This window comes from Mandrillus leucophaeus, unplaced genomic scaffold, assembly GCF_000951045.1.
Source record: "Mandrillus leucophaeus isolate KB7577 unplaced genomic scaffold, Mleu.le_1.0 Scaffold1362, whole genome shotgun sequence".
In the NCBI taxonomy this organism is placed as follows: Eukaryota; Metazoa; Chordata; class Mammalia; order Primates; family Cercopithecidae; genus Mandrillus; species Mandrillus leucophaeus.
In genome coordinates, this window is record NW_012101324.1 from 254543 (window position 1) to 276602 (window position 22060).

Below are 22060 nucleotides of genomic sequence, written 5' to 3' on the forward strand. Positions count from 1 at the left end.
CACATTCTGAGAAATATCTGGCCCTTGCCCAGCTCCCTAGGATGTAACCTCTAAGCCCTTGGAATGTCCAGCCTAGTAAGAAAGTCTTTCTTTACCTAGAGGTTTTAGGCCACTCCATATAGTCTATGCTAATAATGTGATTAATGGTGGGGGCCTTGGACCAAATGGCATCAGCTGGAGGGCTGCAGATGGAGGTCATCCATGAGGGCAGTCAACCACACCTACATACCCACCTACCAAAAAACTGTGGACACCACAGAGCTCAGCTGACCTTACCTAGTTTTCAGTATTCCACATGTTCTCATACATCACTGCTGGAAGAAATAAACTCTGTGCACATGACTTCACAGTGATAGGACAACTATAAATTTGGGCCTGGTGTCTCCTGGACCCTGTCCTTTGCTTCTTTTTCCATCACTGACTTAAATCTGTATCCTTTAGCTGTAACAAACCATAGCCATAAGTATAACAACTTTAAGTTCTGTGATTCTTTATGAAAATCAATTGAGTCTAGGAGAAGCCTTGGGGAATCCTAAACACACATATATAAAAAATTAACTCAAAATGGATCACAAAGATAAAACATAAAATGATAAAATATTGAAGAAAAAAATGAGAAAATATCTTCAAGACGTAGAACTAGGCAAAGAGTTCTTAAACTTGACATAAAAAGCACAAACCATAAAGGGAGAAAAACCAGTACAGTGAATTTCAAATTTTAAAACTTGTGCTCCATGAGGCCAGGTATGGTGGGTCACGTCTGTAATCCCAACACTTTGAGAGGCAAAGCCCGGAGGATCACTTGAGCCCAGACTTCGAGACCAACCTGGGCAACATCGTAGGACCCTGTCCCTACAAAAAACAAAACAAACAAACAAACAAAAAGCCAGGAATGGTGGCACAAGCCTGTAACCAAAGCTACCTGGGAAGCTGAAACAGAAGGATCACTTGAGACGAGGAGGTCAAGGCTGCAGTGAGCCATAATAGCACGACTGCACTCCAGCCAGGGTGACAGAGTGAGACTATCTTCAAAAAAACGGGAAAAAAGGGAGTGGGATAGGGCACTTGTGCTCAGTGGCCAGATATGATGGTATGCACCTGTAATCCCGGCTACTCAAAAGGCTGAGGTGGAGACTGGGTATGGTGGCTCACAACTGTAATCCCAGCATTTTGGGAAGCCGAGGCAGGCAGATCACTTGAGGACAGGAGTTTGAGACCAACCTGTCCAACATGGTGAAACCCCATCTCTACTAAAGATACAAAAATTAGCTAGGCATGGTGGCAGGCACCTGTAAACCCAGCTACTTGGGAGGCTGAGGCAGAATGCTTGAACCCATTAGGCAGAGGTTACAGTGAGTCAAGACTGCACCACTACACTCTGGCCTGGGCAACAGTGCAAGACCCTGTCTTAAAAAAAAAAAAAAAATAGCCCAGGTGAGGTGGCTCATGCCTGTAATCCCAGCACTTTGGGAGGCCGAGGCAGGTAGATCACCTGAGGTCAGGAGTTCAAGACCAGCGTGACCGACACGGTGAAACCCTGTCTCTATTAAAAATATAAAAAATTAGCCAGGCATTGGGGTGGGCGCCTGTAATCCCAGCTACTTGGGAGGCTACTTGGGAGGGGCAGGAGAATCACTTGAACCTAGGAAGCAGAGATTGCAATGAGCCGAGATCACACCACTGCACTCCACCTGGGTGACAAGAGCAAGACTCCGTCTCAAAATAAATAAACAAATAAGTGTTTGCTATTTAAGCCACCCAGTTTATGGCATTTTGTTATAGCTGCTAGAACTGGCTAACATAACATTTTAATCTAATCATGATCATATTGTGGAGTACAAGGTAAATTATTTAGATAAGAGAACAATGTATATTACTCTTATCCAACAACAATACCAATGATTTCTGTCTGATAGAAAAGGTTATTCCCCACAGGTTAAGGTTTATTGCCTTGTAGAATATTAACCAATTTTGAATCTATTCACTAATTCATTTTAGCATTCCTTTGACTGATCAACTATAAATCTCCCTTCTTTGAAATTCCTTTTGAACTACTCCTAATGTCTTACTGGTTCTCTCATTACTAAAGTTGAATAAAATCTTTTACACATGTTCCCTTTATATTTGTGTAGAATTCATACTTTTAACTCCGTGAAAATTATATATACTTTAACAGTATCCATGTCAGGACCTTACTGGGGGGCAGGGAGGTCTAACAGAATGGGTACACACAATGAGTAGACTGTCATCCTAATTGAGTCACCCACTGATAATGTGGCCATGCGTAAATCATTTAACTCCTCTCAGCCTCCATTTCTTCAATTCTAATATTCCTACCACATCATAATTATTTATGTGTCTGCCTTAACAACACTGCCACCCTATAGATTTTAAGTCCCTTGAGACCTGCTCTGCCCCGCCCAACTCAGCTACATTTCTTACCCAGTGGAGATGCTCAGTAAATATGCATTGGGGCAAAATGAAAGGTAGGGGAATAGATGAAGTTTTGCTTTGCTTTTTTAAGCAACTGAGCTCATTTTTCAAAATTATGCATAGAATTCCAATATAAAACATGTAAATGGGTTACAACAGTTCCTCAGGCAATTTAAACTTTCATTGTTCTCCCAAAAACCCTTGATTACATGTGGAACCCTTGAAGCACCTCCTGGAAGCCCCAGGTCTCCTCAGAGCCTTGAGTCCATCTAACTTCAAAGGCCTCGCCCAACTTTAAAATTCTACAAGTGGGATGCCATTATAAGCCCATGAGTAACCTCTGGGGCTCCACTCTCCGACTTGACTACAACTTCAGAGTGTAAGTGTGAGGACTGTGAGTGGGAATGATGACACTGGTTCCAAGCCTGGCCTTAAAGCATCAAGGTCACCTCTGAGGTGCGGCAGCCCTGAGCCATGCAATGTCTATAATGAAAGAAAAGTAGCTGCTAGTTTCAGGATTCCTGAATGTTCACAACAAAAAATGCAACCCAAGACTTCTCCCTGCATGAGCTGCCTGGCCATCTCTTAGCCCTATCATATTGTGGTATACAAGGTAAATTACTTAGATAAGAAAACAATGTATATTATTCTTATCCAACAACAATACCAATGATTTCTGTCTGATAGAAAAGGTTATCCCCACAAGTTAAGGTTTATTGCCTTGTAGAATATTAACCAATTTTGAATCTATTCACTAATTCATTTCAGCATTCCTCTGATTGATTGCTGTCTTCCCAGGCAGATGTGGACATAGCCTCTCTTTTTCCCCTATCAGAAGACTTCTGAGAGGAGCACAGCCTGAACTATTTTAGGTATCTCCCTCCCTTTCTGGATTTTCCATGGGAATTGGCATGCAAAGGGGTAATTCTGGACATAAATGCCATTGATATTCACAAGAGAGAGAAGCACAAGGAGACATCAAGAAAGGTTAGAAGAAGGAAGAGGACCATGGGAGGTATGGGCACTGATATGGTTTGGCTGTGTCTCCACCCAAATCTCATCTGAACTGTAGTACCCATAATCCCTACATGTCACGAGAGGGACCCAGTGGGAGGTAACAGAATCACGGGGATGGTTACCCACATGTTGCTGTTCTCCTAATAGAAAGTTCTCACAAGATTTGATGGTTTAATAAAAGGCTTTTCCCCCTTTTGCTCAGCACTTCTCCATCCTGCCACCATGTGAAGAAGGATGTGTTTGCTTCCCCTTCCACCATGATTGTAAGTTTCCTGAGGCCTTCTCAGCCATGTAAAACTGTGAGTCAACTAAACCTCTTTCTTTTATAAATTACCTGGTCTTGGGTATGTCTTTATTAGCAGTGTGAGAACAGACTATTACAGTACATTGGTAATGGTAGAATGGAGTGCTGCTATAAGGATACCAAAAATGTGAAAGTGACTTTGGAACTGAGTAACAGGCAGAAATTGAAACAGTTTGGAGGGCTCAGAAGAAGACAGGAAAATGTGGGAAAGTTTGGAGCTTCCTAGAAACTTGGAGGGCTCAGAATACAGGAAGATGTGGTAAAGTTTGGAACTTCCTAGAGACTTGTTGAATGACTTTGACCAAAATGCTGATAGTGATATGGACAATGAAGTCCACACTGAGGTGGTCTCAGAGGAGATGAGGAAGTTATTGGGAACTGGAGTAAAGGTCATGTTTGCTATGCTTTAGCAAAGAGACTGGCAGCATTCTGCCCCTGACCTAGAGATCTGTGGAATATTGAACGTGAGAGAGATGATTTAGGGTATCTGTCAGAAGAAATTTCTAAGCAACAAAGCATTCAAGGGGAAGCAGAGCATAAAGGTTTGGAAAATTTGCAGGCTGACAATGTGATCGAAAAGAAAAACCCATTTTCTGTGGAGAAATTCAAGTCAGCTGCAGAAATAAGTAACTAGGAGCTGAATGTTAATTACCAAGACAATGGGGAAAATGTCTCCAGGGCATGTCAGAGACCTTCATGGCAGCACCTCTCATCACAGGCCCAGAGGCCTAGGAGGAAAAAATGGTTTCCTGGGCCAGGCCCAGGGTCTCCCTGCTATGTGCAGCCTAGGGACTTGGTGACCTGCATCCCAGCCACTCTAGCCATGGCTAAAAGTGACCAATTTAGAGCTGGGGCCATAGTTTCAGAGGATGCAAGCCCCAAGCCTTGGCAGCTTCCACGTGGTGTTGAGCCTGCAGGTGCACAGAAGTCAAGAATTGACGTTTGGGAATCTCTGCCTAGATTTCGGAGGATGTATGGAAACACCTGGATGTCCAGGCGGAAGTTTGCTACAGGGCAAGGCCCTCATGGAGAGCCTCTGCTAGGGGAGTGCACAAGGGAAATATGGGTCGAGGCCCCCACATAGAGCCCCCTCTCCTTGGGCACTGCCTAGTGGAGCTGTGAGAAGAGGACCACCATCCTCCTGACCAGAATGGTAGATCCATTGACAGCCTGCACCATGTGCCTGGAAAAGCTGCAGACATTCAACGCCAGCCCATGAAAGTTGCTGGTAGAGAGGCTGTACCCTGCAAAGCCACAAGGGTGGAGCTGCCCAAGGCCATGGGAGCCCACCTCTTGCATCAATATGACTTGGGTGTGAGACATGGAGTCAAAGCAGATCGTTTTGGAGCTTTACAATTTGACTGTCCTGCTGGATTTCAGACTTGCATGGGGCCAGTAGCCCCTTTGTTTTGGCCAATTTCTCCCATTTGGAATGGCTGTATTTACCCAATGCCTATACTCCCATTGTATCTAGGAAGTGACTAATTTGCTTTCAATTTCACAGTCTCATAGGCAGAAGGGACTTGCCTTGTCTCAGATGAGACTTTGGACTTGGACGTTCGGGTTGATTCTGGAATGAGTTAAGATTTGGGGGAAGTGTTGGGAAGTCATGATTGTGTTTTGAAATGTGAGGACATGAGATCTGGGAGGCGCTAGTGGTGAAATGATATGGTTTGGCAGTGTGGCCCCTGCCCCACCCCCCGCCCGATCTCCTCTTGAATTGTAGTTCCCATAATCCCCAGGTGTTGTGGGAGGGACCTGATGGAAGGTAATTGAATCATGGGGGCAGTTACCTCCATGCTGCTGTTCTCATAATAGCAAGTGAGTTCTCATGAGATCTTATGGTTTTATAAGGGGCTTTTCTCCCTTTTGCTTGGCACTTATCCTTCCTGCCACCATGTGAAGAAGGACGTGTTTGCTTCACCTTCCACCATGATTGTAAGTTTCCTGAGGCCTCCCAAGCCATCTTGAACTGTGAGTCAATTAAACCTCTTTCCTTTATAAACGACCAAATCTTGGGTATGTTTTTATTAGCAGCATGAAAATGAACTAATACAGACACTGTCAGATTACTTTTTAGGACTTTTCCCAGTCTATCCATTAACCATCCATTTATTTTCAAATTAGCATTTCCCTATGAGTCCTTGATTTCCCTATGAGTCTCTAGGAGCCACAATAGGAAGCTTTGCAAGATACAAAATAAATAACAGCAGGTCCCTCCCAGTGAACCAGTGGTCTCTGACCCCAGAGGATAAAATGAGGTGCCAGGATTTGTTCTTTAGGAAGTCATGCCTGGAGAGTCGTGGTTACCCAGTCCCTTTATCCACTCTTTTTAATGAATCACAGATTGATTTCATGAGAACCAATGAACCCCCCATATTACCCCCAACCAAGACCTGCTACCCAGACAGTTCCCTGGAATTCAGTGGTTAAAGTGACTGACTCATCAGAAGTCTCTGCACTGGGCCCATGCTGATTCAATGAGTTGTTGCTCTGAGCCCACCACTCCCTCCTGAACATGTGGAACAAGTTTGGGCCTCCATTTCAAGCCATTCATAAAGCCTATGTTCCTGCTCATTCTCTGGGGCCCAGACTCAGTCCTGCTAAAGTGGGAATCTTCACCATAATGTTACTTAAAGAACAAACAACTCCTACCTCCTACCACCCCTTTCCTCTGAGAGGTTAGCCAGAGCTGGGGACAAGGTGGATTGACCCCAGTCTTCACAGGGTGGTCGTAAGGATGAAATAAACCAAACCCTGTAAAACTCTAGCACAACAGCTGGAACACAGAAAGTACTCAATAAATGCTGCTGCTGCTGCTTCTATAATTTATATTGGTTTTATTGTTGTTTTTATCCTGAGTCTCAGGTTGTTTAGGGCAGGTGAATACTTTTTTTTCCTTGATGACATCATTCTAGGGGATACTAGACATGAAGTTTAGTATGCCCTGAGCAGAAGGAGTGGTGGGAGTGTGCAGCCAGAAAGTATCACACCAGGGTAAAATGTTTAATTGTCAGATGTGGCTTCTAAATGGGGTTAGGAATATTAGTCTTCGAAAATCCAGGCTTATGCCTGTAATCCCAGCATTCTGGGAGGCCAAAGCAGGAGGACTGCTTGAACCTAGGAGTTGGCGACTAGTCTGGGCAACATAGTGAGACCCCCATCGCTATGAAAATTTTTTTAAAAATTAGCTGGGCATGGTAGCATGCACCAGCAGTCCCAGCTACTCAGGGGCTGAGGCAGGAAAATCAGCTAGGCCTGGGAAGTTGAGGCTGCAGCAAGCTGTGATCATGCCACTTCACTCCAGCCTGGGCAACAAAATGAGACCCTGCCTCAAAAAAGTTTTTTGAAAATAAAAATTTTAATCCAATCAAGACCAGCCAAGAAGTTTGCCTGGAAAGTAGAAAAAGGTTGTGGTTTGGTACATCAGCTTGAATCACAGAACCAGAAGAGAGACAAAGGGTGGGAAAAATGAAGGAACAAAGGAAACAAGGGAGGGAATTGGATCCAGTGGAAGTCATAATGCGTCAATGGGGGCTATTTTGAGGACATGTTGTCCAATGAGACAGGATGTTGGACTGTAGGAACAGGCCACCCTAATGAGGACAGGGGACTACAGGAGAGGGCTAAGTCAGAGTGAGAGGTGTTTGTCGAGAAGGGAGGATGATCTGCAAACACTATGGACATCTATCACTCTGCCAGAAAGGAATTCTAATCTGGGTCCCCAGCCCTGCCACTGACCTTTGACTGGTCACTACCCAATTAGGTCCATGGGGACAGTGGGTGACTCACATGGTGCCTCATTGTAGTCACCTGGTCGTGTGACTCATGAAAAAACAAAACATCTCATGCTTACTGTCCTACATAGGCACAAGTGGTTTCTCTAGAGCAAGTGGCCAAGAAAGTTTATTTTAATTTTGTTCCTTCCTTAAATGTAGCATCAGCTAAGTAACTCAAAGAAGGAGGAGACAAAGAGGTGGAGTTTAAGGTAACGCACACCTCTGTGCTCTGAGCAAAAAGCTCCAGTAAGCTGTAGAGAATCCAGGCAACCATATTTCATCAAATCTAATACTGTGGCTATAGTATATATCCTGATTTCAGAGATTTAAAACTGTTTTTAAGTATATCAGAGCCAGTTAAATATGGTATTTAACATTGGAAAATATTTGTGTATAATTTGCCTCCACCAATATTAAAATGTGTTATAAGTTGGCTTATGTCCCCAAAAAAGATATGCTGAAGTCCTTACCCCAGTGCCCATGACCATGACCTTACAGAGAAATCAGGTCTTTGCAGATGTAATCAATTGATATCATTAGGGTGGACTCTAATCCAACATGACTGATGTCCTTATGAGAAGAGAAAAACACCACATGAAGACAGAGACACACAGAGAGAATACCATGTGAGGCAGAGGTTGAAGTGATGCAGCCAGAAACTAAGGCACACTAAAGATTACCGGCCAACACCAGAAGCTAGGAAGGAGGACTGATTCTACCCAGAGTCTCAGAGGGACCACGGGCCTGCTGACACCTTAATTTCAGATTTCTAACTTCCAACAAGAATGAATTTCTGTTGTTTTGTGCCACCCAGTTTGTGGTGCTTTGTTACAACAGCCCTAAGAAACTAATACAAAATGGATTTGCATCTCCATCATTTATATGGCATGATTTTGAAGAACATTGCCATGAAATACTTTGCATGATTGAAAAAAGTCAGCATGAAATGAAATTTTTGGTGCATTTAATCCACGTATGGATAAGGTTTGAAAAGCGGTTACTTTAGCTGTACATTCTTCTACCTGTATATATCAGTGGTGTCAGTAGTCATCGATTCATTCATTCATTTACTCGACAAATGTTCATTGAGCATCTACCCGTGCCAGGCACTCTCCTAGGCACTGGAGACACACTGATTAACTAAACAGAGTCCCTGCTCTCGTGAAGCTTACATTTTAGTAAGAAAGATGATAACAAAAAATACACAACAAAAATGCACAATTTCTAACAGTGGCAAATGCTGTAAGAAAATAAAGCAGGATAAAGGAATAGCAAGCAATGAGGGGAAGGACTCTCCTTTAGAGCACAGAGAGAAGGTCTCTCTATGGAGCTGACATTTCAAATGACGTTAAAGAGTGAATCATGGGAAGATCTAAGGCACAGACATTCCAGAAAGAACCCAAGACAAGATCTGGATGGACATCAGCCTGTTAAAGAAATAGCAGGCAGAGAGAGAAAGGAGGAAGAGAGAAGCACAGAGGAGCTTAGAGGAGCAGTTAGGGACCAGAACACTAGGAAGCTATAGGCCATGGTAGACAGTGTGGCTTCTTTCTCCACACAGTGGGAAGCCACTGAGGAATCTGAGCAGAGGTGAGCGAAAAAAGATCATCCTGACTGCTGAGTGGAAGACAGAAAGAAGGGAAGCAAAAAGGAAAGAGACTTATTATTCAATTAGAAATGTACTAAAATAATCCAGGCAACAGATGGCAGCAGATTTGGATGGTAGCGGAGTCAACGATGTGGTCAGACTCTAGATACGTTCCATCTAAAGACTTGCTGATGGATGACTCATAGGGCCTGAGGGTGTGAACAAATGTGAACCTGAAAGAGCCAGTCCTTCAAGATAGATCCGGAGTGGCTAAGTGGGCCTAAATTTTAAATAGAGCAAAGCTGCCATTTGCTGACTAGAGGTCACAACCTACTCTGAGTTCCCTGAAAATCAACACCTCTGTTCAACTTTGGAACCCCCAGAGCTAACCTAAAATAACCAGTCAGGGCTCTGCTGCCTTGACCAGTCAGGCCTCAGTTGTTTCAACCAAACAGAACTAAGCAAGTTGGAATTGTTCATTTGCATAAGTGGACCTCATCAGGAACCTGGGCAGCAACTTACATTATAAACCCCCAATTCTGACACCAACAACTGAGTTTCCCCAGTTTGCAAACTGTTCATTGGAATAAAGTCTTTCCTCCCAATTCCTTTTCAGAGAACTTTTGTTCACAAGGAAAAGACAGGAAGGATTTTTGTCTGACCAAGTGGATTCCCTGTAGACAAAGTTCAAATGTCTTGACCACTGGCCATATCCTTTCATTGACCCTTCATGCTGTAAGAAAATAAAGCAGGATAGGCCGGGCATGGTGGCTCACACTGTAATCTCAGCACTTTGGGAGGTCGAGGCGGGCAGATCACCTGAGGTCAGGAGTTCAAGACCACCCTGGCCAACATGGCGAAACCCTGTCTTTACTAAAACTACAAAAATTAACTGGGCATAGTGGTGCATGCCTGTAATCCCAGCTACCTGGGAGGCTAAGGCAGGAAAATTGCTTGAACCTGGGAGGCGGAGTTTGCAGTGAGCCAAGATCGTGCCACTACACTCCAGCCTGTGTGATGGAGTGAGACTCTGTCTCAAAGGGAAAAAAAAGGGCGGGGAATAGCAAGCAATGAGGGAAGGAGACTCCTTTAGAGCACGTGGTCAGGAAAGGTCTCTCTGTGGAGTTGACACTTCAAGATGGTGCTAATGGGAAAATCTAGGGCAGGTACTGTCCTTGTAAATGAAGCCAGATTATGTCTGGTTATCATCTCCAATAAGGTTAATTAGGTTGTCATGTGCTGAAAACTGCATAAAGCTCATCCCAGGACAGTGCCCTGTCTTCTCTAAGGTCGTGGTCTAAAATTAACACCCAGCTCCTGAGAAATGTAGTAAGGCAGGGGCAGTAAAACAACAGATATGGTGGCTATGGCAGAAACTGCATGCAAAGCAGCAGGAAACCTCATGTCTAAAGCCATCTTTGCCCTTCCTCTGACCATATGACCTCAAACACATCCCTTCATCTCTCTGGTGCTCCCTCTACGGCCCAGTGCCTCTTTGAGTCTACGTCACATTCGTAGTCAAGAAATTATAACTGCTCTGTAGTATTTAACGGGTCTAACCAGCCACATCAGCCAAGCACTGGAGACTCCAGACAGCTGCTTCCTTTCCCCAGTGCTCCCAAGTTGTTAGGATTAAATGACATAACACACATGAAAGAACCCTCTATAGCGAATGCTCAATAAATGTTCATTTCCTTCCCCCTTACTTTCACTCTAGTCACTTCCTACACCAGGAATCCCCATCCCCTCCCCTCCACCTCAAGGTCAGATGTGAAAGGGCCCTTTGTCTCTAACAGGATATGGTGAAGAAATCATTCTGGGCAGGAGACAAGAGCCCCCAGGGAGAGACCCAACCAATGCCACTGAGCCAGTTGTATGATCTTGGACAAGTCACTTCACTTCTCAGAAACAACCTTTTTGCTTTTTGGTAAAACAAACAGGGGTCAAATTAGATGATCTTCAAGGTGCTGCCAGTCCTGGAAGTATCCACTCTTCCAGCCAGAAAGCATCGGCAGGTGGACTCATACCCCAGGAAGCCTAGCAACCCAAGACATAAGAACCCTGAAGCAGTGCACAGGTGGCCATTTCTTCCTGATGGCCTGATGTTTCACTCAAACACTGCATCTCAAGAGTTCTGGAAAATTTTATTAGCATCGACCCCACCTCTCATCTGACTCATTCAGTATACAGAAGCAGGTCTGTACCAAGCTGTCCGAGGCTCAGTCCAGGAGTGCCCTATTGGTGACCTCCTTGGCATCCTGCTGTCCAGTTCTGCAGCCTTCCTCCCCCAGCTCATGTGTTATGGGTGTGGACAGCCGGCCGTGGTGCTACCACCAGTCCTTACTGCCAGCCTGTCTTGGTAGGAAAGCAAACTGGTTCAACCGTTTTGGAGGACAAATTGACAACACCTATTAAAATTTAAATTTAAAATATGCATGCCCTTCAACCCGCCAACTTTTGTTCAAGAAATTAAGTCTGTAGAAACACTCAAACGAAGGTGCATAATAAATGAATAAGGATATCCCCTGCAGCTTTATTTGTAGTAGCAAATAATTGGGAATGACCCCAATGTCTGCCAACAGGGAATTGGTTAAGTAAATTCTGATATATCCATATAACAAACAGTATGCCTTATGTCTAGAATTATAGCTCTTGGGATAAATAATGGAAAGCCATAAACTGACATAAAAAGATGCCTAGAGTATATTATTAAGAGACAATGGGCCAGGTGCGGTGGCTTATGTGTGTAATCCCAGCACTTTGGGAGGCCAAGGTGGGTGGATCACCTGAGGTAAGGAGTTCAAGACCAGCCTGGCCAACATGGCCAAACCCTGTCTCTACTGAAAACACAAAAATTAGCTGAGCATGGTGGCAAATGCCTGTGATCCCAGCTACTCGGGAACCTGAGGCAGGAGAATGGCTTGAACCCAGGAGGCAGAGGTTGCAGTGAGCCAGGATCGCACAACTGCACTCCAGCCTGGGCGACAGAGAAAGACTCTGTCTCAAAAAAAAAAAAAAAAGAAAAGAAAAAAAGATCCTATTATTGATTATCCTATTTGAGAAATAACAATAATGATAAATAATTATATATGTTGACAAATACATAGAAAAAAACTCTGCAGTAACTATCAACAGTGGTTATCTTTAAGGACAAGACTACAAGGAACTGGTACTTGTACTTTCTGCATTATATTTCTGAGCTGCCTTTTTTTTAAATAATAAGCTTAATTACTTTTATAAGCTAAAAGAAAATTAAAGCTAATTTGAAATGTCCTCTGTTCTGCCTCCCTGTAGACATTTGCATTGATTTAAATGTAGGCTCCCCAGAGTCTGCTGGGCTTTCTACAAACTGCACCTTCAGCATCAAAACCTCTTGGAATGGCAAACTTAGCAGGAACATAAGAATGAGCTTTGGGGTATGAGTTGCATGAGGAGATGCTGGTCAAGGGATATGAATTTTCAGTTAGACAGGAGAAATAAGTTCAAGAGATCCACTGTACAACATGGTGACTAAAGTTAATAACCATATGTCATCTACCTGAAAATTGTTGAGCGGAGATTTTTAAGAGTTCTCACCACAAATAAATGATAAGTATGTATGTGAGGTAATGCGTATGTTATTTAACTTCATTTAACCATTCCACAATGTGTACGTATTTCAAGACATCATGTTGCACATCACAAATATATATAATTTTTATTTGTTAATTTTAAACAATAATAATAATAATAATGAAAGAGAATGGAGAAAAAAAGGAGTAAACTTTGTCAGGCCCACTCTCACAGCCTTCAAGAACTGCCCAGGACAGTATGATCTGTTCTCAACTTGTGGAAGTCCCAGGAAGGAAACACCAGCCTCCCCTCCCCTGGGGATTGGTCAAATATGCTCCTTGCAGGCAGCTCCAGCAGAAGTTCAATCTGGAGTTCAACAAGCGCGATGGCTAAAGTTGGGGTTTGGAGCCATCAGTGGATCTCATAGACCCAGGTTTCTCTATCCAAAAATTCCATTAGCAAAGAGATGCAGGGTTGACTACAGGGACTTTTTAAGTGGCTACTGAATGTGTCTTTTGCCAAGCTTCTGGCGCTCTCTTCTAGTGCAAAGTTTTTCAAGCTTGATTTTAACAGCAGGATCTTCTTTTTTTCCCAAAGAAATCCTTACATGAAATCCAAATTGTTAATTAGTTAAAAGAGTTCCAGTTGAAGCTGGTGGGGAGGGGCAGAAGCACACTGAAGTATCTCCCTTCATCTTCTCTGTCCCACTTTGCAGCCCCTGGGACAGCAAGAGACTCAAGCCTAAAGGTAAGGTGACTTGTTCAAAGTCACCCAACAAGCTGATGAAAAAGCCTGCAGAACTGTGAATCAAATGTAGGTTTCTTAATTCCAGATACATTGTTCTTTCCGCACTGAGGTTTTTTCTATATGAAAGAAAGTACTATATATCACGGGTTTAAGTAAAGGAATACACACACACACGCACACACACACACACACAAAGAATCATAATGTGAGGGGAAAATGTCTAAACAGAACACACCACCTGATTAATATGAACATTATAGAGGAATAGAATTGGAAGGGAACCAGCAATTTTAATGACTGACAATGATCCTATGTGGATGAACCTATTTGAGAAATAACAATATTTGTTTTGTTTTGTTCTGTTTTTTGAGGCGGAGTTTCGCTCTTGTTGCCCAGGCTGGAGTGCAATGGTGTGATCTCTGCTCACCACAAACTCTGCCTCCTGGGTTCAAGCGATTCTCTTGCCTCAGCCTCCCGAGTAGCTGGGATTACAGGCATGCATCACCATGCCCAGCTAATTTTGTATTTTTAGTATAGATGGGGTTTCTCCATGCTGGTCAGGTTGGTCTCAAACTCCTGACCTCAGGTGATCCGCCCGCCTGGGCCTCCCAAAGTGCTGGGATTATAGGCAAGAGACACCGCGCCTGGCCGAGAAATAACAATATTTGCTATTTTGACTTTTTTAAGATGAATATCACCTCATTCTTTCTCCTTCTCTCCTTGAATATTTAAACATCTTCACTAACTGAACTAAGAAACTGAACTAACTCAACTATAAAACAGAGAGAGTGGGGTGAGTAAATAGTCTTTTCATGGGAACATGACAGAAAAACAGAAGACATCTAGTGTTACATCTAGTGTTAGAATTTGTCTAGCAGGCTTTCTGGTTTGGCCAAAAAGCCACCCACCCTCCCAAAAAAAGAAGAAAAAAAAAAAAAAGTCAAGTGGGTTGTTTTTTCAGAGATGCTACCAAAAATGTAAAAAGGTAGAATAGCCGCAGGTTTACTCAACAACTTCTGGCTCCGAGCAGCATGACATACAATATTTGGCCACAAAATATCTGTTACTCCTATGAGCAAGAATAATAAGTGTTGGTTGCTACAAAATCCTCTCTAATATCCTGAAGTCTTTAACTACTTAGCACATGGAAAATCTAATGGCTTATATATAGCCAAATACATCTATCCAATTAGAAAATTTAGAAACTGAAAGTGGGGAGCACCTTCAAGGTTTAATGGATCCAGTCCCAATGCTTTCAGGGGTAACTGCTCCAACACTGAGGAAGATGGAGTGGCCTCAGACAATGTCTTACAGTTACTGATAGATGCAGCATCATAGATGAACCCCAAATGTATCATGCTAAGTGAAAGAAGCCAGACTGAAAGTCTATACACCACATGATTTCATTTATATGACATTTTGCAAAACAGAACTGCAGGGACAGGAAACCAATCAGTGGTTGCAACGGATGAGGGTTGAGGGTAGGGTATCAATTACAAAAGAGCTGGGGGGTACCTGGCACAGTAGCTCATGCCTGTAATCCCAACAGTTTGGGAGGCCGAGGTGGGCAGATTGCCTGAGCTCAAAAGTTCGAGACCAGCCTGGGCAACATGGTGAGACCCTGCCTCTATAAAGAAAAAGAAGAAAAAAAAAGAGCTTGGGGGAACTTTGGGGGATGATGGAAATATTCTGTATCTTGATAATGGCAATGGTTACTTGACTGTATGCATGTGTCAAAATTCATAGAACTGTACATACTAAAAAGGGTGAATTTTACTGCACATAAAATTATACCTGAATTACCTAACCAAAAAGAAAAAAAAAAAAAAGAGTGTTTCTGGTGAGACTGTGTGCATGGACAGAAAGGCAGATGCTATCACTTTTTTGCTGGAGAGTTTCACGTTTCAATAAATGCCAGCAGTTCCCACACGGGGAATAGGCAGTTCCCCTAAACAGAGTCATTTCCCTGCTCCCACCTTCATTTCCACTAGTGGCCTGAGCTCCATCAGGCACAATGAAGATCCCACTCAGGCAGGGCCAAGGTTCAGGAAGAGGGAGCAGAGGTGACGGGGTGGAGCAGCAGGCCCACTCTGTGGGCAGCAGAGAGGGCTGGGTAAAACCACGCGGTTCATCCCTGAAGCTGCTCAGTCACTCCCTCGGTTAATTATCTGTCTGCTGATTCATGAGTTGTGGTTCCTGTGGGCATGCTTCCTGGAGATTTCTGCCAACAAGGGAAGAAGGGTTCTTGGGACTGGGAGGGGATGATAACCAGAGATCCCAAGTAGGGTGGGAAGCTTTAGAGGAGAAATTTCTATCAGGAAATTCTAGAGTCATAGCCAGACTCCCCTTCCTCACTGTGGTGTGCTTACCCCATCTTATGGTCTTCCCAGGAGACCTCTGTCACTCCTCACCTTTGCCCTCACACCCACACGTCTAAGGGGGAGAAAGGAGAATGTTGCCCTTCTACTGGCTCCTCCCAGGAGGAAAAAAAAAAAAAAACACAGACACTTTACAGAGGATTCCTTGAGTTTTTCACACTCTCAGATCACAGGTCTAAATGGTGCAACAGTGCAGCAGCCCAAATGCCCAAAGAATTCAAAATCTTGGCTATGTTTTAATACCCTCCAGATTATCCAAACAGACCACTTGAGGATCTTACATGAATGAGTGCAAATATTCAAACATTGGGTTTCTTAACGAGAGGCACATCATCTATAGATGCCTTTTCATAGCATTCCATAGATATTCATTTTGCTGCCTATGTGCCAGGCAGTGGGCATAGAGTATTGAACAAAATAGACATGTCCCTCTCCTCATGGAACTTGAAATCTTATAGATCCTTTTACCTTCCTCTTTTTTCAGATACGGGGCTTGAGGTTTTCTCATGGGTAAAGCAAATGTATAAGCCTTTTTCCTCCTTGGCTGGTTCTGTGGATTCTTGCCGGGTTAGAGTAGCTGAGATACGCCAAGTCGGCAATGAGGAATAAGTTGAAATAAGAGGGACCCCCTCTCACATATGTGTAGGGAAAGGGACCCCATCAGTTTCATTCTGAAAGCCTGCATAGTGCTTATGCATGAAGCGGTAACAGCTTTTGCCTCCAATACATGGTAGATAGCATGGACAGGAAGAATAATGACAATAGTAGTTGTCATTTATTAAATACTTATTTTGTGCCTCTGTTTCATTTAATCAGCATAATCATAGGCATTGTTTCCTCCACCTTACAAATGAGGAAACTGAGGACTCAAGAGATTAGGTAACTTATTTAAGGCCACAGAGCCTACAGGAGACAAAGTCAAGAATCAAACCCACATCTTACTGGTTTTAAACCATAGCTCCCCTTTCCGAAGCCAACAAGCCTTCCTCCTGTGTTTCTCCAGGACCTGAGGATTCCTGCAGAGGGCCTCAGCTGGAGAGTTTCTAGGATATAAACTCCAAAAGAGAAATAAACACCCCAGCTTAGACCTAATTAGGTCAGAATAAAAACCTAAACACGAGGAAGACACAAAACCCATACTTCCTGGGTGAAGCTAAAAAGATCACCTTCGTACATAAAATAAAAAACTTGATGTTATCCTCAATCAACCTCTGTTCTCCCCAAAGCAGACTCTACCACCCTGGGACAACCTCTCTGTGCCACTCCCACACCCACTCAGCTCTTTCTGTGCCCCTTCGACACTTGGAGTCCCAACCCAACTGTCCTACTCTCATCCCACCATCTGCTTCCCCAGGGGTCTGATGACCCTGCCACCAACACTGGGATGGCAGATATAAATATAAGAGAAACTACTTTGCAGAGTTGGGGGCGGGGTATTACTCTGGAAGTCTGACTTTAGAGCCCCCGCCCTTAAACACTACTGTACGCTGCTTCTCAGAGAGTGCGGGGCTAGCCCAGCCCAACCCATCACCACTTCTCGAATCGTCCCAATCACAAGATTAATCTGTGAACAGATCGCCTAAGGATTTTTTTTTTTAATTTTTAGTAGAGATTAGGTCTCACTATGTTGCCCAAGCTGGTCTCGAACTCCTGGGCTCAAGCAATCCTCCTACCTCCACTTCCCAAAGTGCTGGGATAACAGGCATAAGCCACCGTGCCTGACCAGATACCTTAAAGGATCTTTCAACGCAAACATAGGTATGTCAATGCAGTGGAATCCAATACACTCCAAAGTGAATTTGGAATACTGTGAATGTGAAAATTTTTAATGACAGCAAAAATTGTTGTAAGTGCATGGAGGCAAGCATCTCATCCCGGACAGGGAAAGCACATCTTTTTTTTTTTTTTTTTTTGACTGAGTTGCCATGGTAGATTTCTCCATTCCCCGCATCTGATCCAAGGCTCCACATGTCCGAGGGCAGAATGCTGGAGATTCCTATTTCTGTGTCATAGTCATCAGACTGCTCACTGCACTCGAACACTATCAGCTGATCTGTTTTAGTCCCTGTCACATAGGAAATTCAGCAATAACCACTGCAATATTCCCCTCGCATCAACTGTAATCCCTCCTTCAAGATATCCTTGGCCAGGCGCAGTGGCTCCCGCCTGTAATCCCAGCACTTTGGGAGGCCGAGGCAGGTGGATCACAAGGTCAAGAAATCGAGACCATCCTGGCCAACATGGAGAAACTCCGTCTCTCTAGCGAGAGTCCATCTCAAAAAAAAAAAAAAAAAAAAGATATCCTTGCCCTGTCCAGGATGAATTACACGTCTATACATACACAGAAGAGTCTTGAAGGGAATCACTAAAGTATTTTCGAATACTTTATCTTTGAAGTGAACTTATCAACAAAGCTTCCCTTTTTAAAATAAATCCTGGCCAGGTGCGGTGGCTCACGCCTGTATTCCCAGCACTTTGAGAGGCCGAGGTGAGTGGATCACTTGAGGCCAGGAGTTCGAGACCAGCTTGGCCAACATGGTGAAACCCTGTCTCTACTAAAAATACAAAAATTACCCAGCGTGGTGGCAGGCGCCTGTAATCCCAGCTACTCGGGAGGCAGAGTCAGGAGAATCGCTTAAACCCAGGAGGCAGAAGTTGCAGTGAGCCGAGAACCCACCACTGCACTCCAGCCTGGGCAACAGAGGGAGGCTCAGTCTCAATAAATAAATAAATAAAATAAAATAACAAATCCCTTCTGCAGGGTTAGGTTGTTTTACGAGTACTACAGTTTTTATTAAAAATACTTATATGCACTTTTGTGTCATCCTCTGAGGCAGAGGCAGCCCCAGCAGACCAGGAGCCAGAGTTTCTCCCCACCCCAGGCAAAATCTTCAAGGACTCCGAGAGGACCACGGTCAGCAACCCCGGGATATGCCAGCTCCATCCCTCCACCTGTGTCCCCAGCACCAAAGAAGCCGAATGCCGATTGCCTTGACGGTTGACGGTGTGCGCAGCAGGCAGAGACAAAGCCAAGGATCTCACCGGCCCAAGGGAGCCTTTTCATGGCTCCCCGAATACACTAGAGATTTTTCGGGTGCTGGGTCTGCCCCGGGAGTAGAGGCACCGCTGCCACCCGGGGACACTGGAGGAAGCAAAGCCCTCATCCTGCTCCAAAACAATCCCGCAGGAAGCCAAGTTGAAGGAAAAAAGAAAAAAGAGAAAAAGAAAAAGAAAAAACCTTTTCCTGGAGAAAGCGTGGCAGGAGAAATTGGAAACGTGGGGAAACTGGCTAACCCGCGCGCGCGCTCGCTCGCTCTCACCCAGGAAGCTAGGGCGGCATCCCTCTGCCAAGGCCTGGGAACAACCCCCGGAAGCCCCACCTCGCCTTGGCTCCTGGGCCAGTAGTCCTTGGCCCGACCGGGACCACCAACGACGCGCGCAGCCCAGGCTGATCGCGGGACTCAGAGATGAGCCCACCGCACCGTGAGCGCCGCGGCGGCCGGGAAGGCTCTCAGCCTGGCTGATGGCTTCGGCGTCCCGGAGGACCCGCCCCCAGGCACCTCTCAGCCTCGCCACCGCCAGGCCAGGAAGGTCCCCAGCTCCCGGCTCCGACGGCCCCAGCCAGGACCCGCGCATTCCCAGCGCAGACGCGCTGAACCAGCCCTCCGGGTTTCCCGGCTCCAAGTCCGCAACTTGACCGCGGCGCAGGTCCTGGGGCAGCTGCGTCGCTGCCAAGCCGGAGCCTCACTCACCTCCGACGCCAACGCCCGCCAGCGCCCCCAGCGCCAGCACAGTTGCCCAGAGCGGCCGGGGCCCCGGCTGCGCTCGCATCTCGTCCGCCTCCCGCCGAGCTCCGCCCGCCCCACAGTGGGCGCCGCCGCCCGCGGCCGCTTTTCCCGCAGCGGGAGGGGAGGGGACGCGGTGGGTGGGACGCAACGGGGCGGGCCACGGACTTGCGCTTCCTCCCCTCGGGCTTCTCTGGACCCTGTGCCTGAGAGGGAGCGGTGGGAAACTGCTGCTACTCTCCTGCCGCTTCCCTCGCCTCGCCCACGAGGACCCGCCTGCCAGCCAGGTTGTCAGCGCATCCTGGTCCCAGGGGTCCGCGACTGGGCACTTGGAAGCTCAGAAAGGCCAGGAGCTTGTGACCCCTCTCTGGACCCTTCCAGTCCCGCCTCCCGGGATACCCTGTTTCATTTGGATTCTTGGGACACATTCACCCACTGCCTCGAGTTTCATTCATTCACACTTTAATTAATTTGATTGACAAACATCTGTTGAATGCCTTCTCTGAGCCGATTCAGTCTTTTATTATTAACTAATTTTTTTCCTGCCTTAGTTTGGTTTTCCGGTAGACTACCTCCCTGTTGAGGGCAAGACCACATCCCAAGCTTGTGTAAGCAGTGATGAGTCCATGAAGAGCCTCACCCCACAAACACTTGGTTGCACCTAGCCGGTGTCTGAAAACGTTTCAGAACACAGTCAGCATATTGCCTCCAAATTCACACTAACAGGCTTTGGGACTTTATCTATTTTCCTCAAAGGCCTCCTGTCTGACTCCCCCAAACTGTGGCCCCTTAACTCCCATCCCAATCTTTCTTTGAGTCCCTGGATCTTCCCCAGACTTAAAACCTCTGGAAGCTCAGAGAGGCAAAATACTATGGCTATGAGCAAGAGGCCACCAGGAAGTAGCCGGGGTAGTGCAGCCCTCCTCATTGGGTAGCCCTGATGGTGATAAAAAAACAAGGCCTGAGGCATCAGTTCCCTTTTAGGGCTCTCAGAGTGGCCCTTGGCTTCCCTATGCAGAGTCCCCACCCTCTTCTGCGACACACAAGATGCCAGACAACTGGCCCTGACCCATCTCTCCAGCCCATCTCACACCCTAGTCCAAGAAGATACATGTCATTCCCAAATGCCCATGTCTTCCTGTCTGACTGATTTTCCTTCCTTTTTCCACTTGGAAAATTCCACTTATCTTTCAAAACATCTCCGATGCCCTCTTTTCCATGTAATTTTTTTCTGACAATCCTCCACCTCCTGCCCCACCCTCCCAAACACTAGGATACACCTTAACAGTAACACACATCAGCAGAAGCGTCACTAGCAATTTGCAAGGGGAAGAGCCAGCTCTGGAAAGGGTAGTTGGGACCTCTGACCTGGGCTTTCAGGTTGAAGCTCCATCTACCTCCCCTGGCTTCAGAGGGCCTTTAGGCCAGAAGCGTTTTAACAGCAATTTCAACGCCCTGGAGCAAAGTTCAGGTAACATGGCCTGGTTACATCTCTGCCTAAAATATTTACTTATCTGCTCCATTCCCATATATATAAAACCAATCTCCAGCCACTTAGGTGTCTCCTCAGCCTATCCCTACTGGCACCAACCACTTGGAGTGGGCAACAACCTCAGCAAATATGCTAAGTCCACAACCCAAGCCCAAGCCCTAGCAAACATGACGCAATTGTGCAAGTGAGTCCATTCTGCACTCCCAGCCCCAAGGAAGGCAAAGGAGGTAGTCCATTCACATTTAGTATAGTAATTGATGGTTGTGTTTACATTTACTATCTTGTTATTCACTCCATCTTTTTGGCTGGTTTCTCTGTTTCTCTTTTTCTGCTTTCTTTAGGGATAATTTTTTTTCTCTACTGGCTTCCTAGTTATAGGATATGTGTGTGTGTGTGTGCGCGTGCTCTGGGTATTACAATATTCCTCCTTAACTTATCATACAATCTCCTATGTTGAATTAATATTGAACAATTCTATGTAAATTGTAAGAATCTGTAAACTAAAAATAAAATTCTAAGCCCCCTCCACAACTGTCTGAACTGACCCTTCCTCTCAGCCAAAGGCATTTCAAAGTTAATCTGAAAAGCTAATTCAGGCCATGATGTGAAGCGGGTTTGGGGAAGGTTTGAAGGGGGCGTTGAATATGCCTCACAGCTGACCAGCATTAGCATCAGCACAAAGACCTTAAGGCTGATAGAATGGACTCTCTAAGTCTGACAAGAAACATTAACAATCTAGTGTCTCTGAAGCCTTTGGCTTCATCTGCATGATAAAACTTTGGTCTCCACAGCCCTTTATCCTAACTCAGACATTCCTTTCTATTGATTCTAGGTCTTTAGATAATAACTCTTACAACCAATTGCCAATCAAAAAATCTTTGAATCTGTCTCTGACCTGGATGTCCCTGTGTCAGATGTCCCGCCTTTCTGGACTGAACCAATGTTCAATGTACATGTATTGATTGATGTTTTTTGTCTCCCTAAA

At 45.2% G+C, this 22060-nt stretch overlaps 1 protein-coding gene across 2 annotated transcripts in view; it reads right to left on the reverse strand.

Annotated features, from left to right (window-relative positions):
- ITGB3 (integrin, beta 3 (platelet glycoprotein IIIa, antigen CD61)) overlaps positions 1-19658 on the reverse strand; it is a 57350-nt gene extending 37692 nt beyond the window's left edge. For both annotated transcript variants that reach the window (XM_011973268.1, XM_011973267.1), the window contains exon 1: positions 19551-19658. In XM_011973268.1, coding sequence (XP_011828658.1) covers positions 19551-19629 — 79 coding nt within the window. In that variant the 5' untranslated portion in view covers positions 19630-19658. The remainder of the gene's footprint in view (positions 1-19550) is intronic.
- Between the last annotated feature and the right edge of the window lie 2402 nt (positions 19659-22060).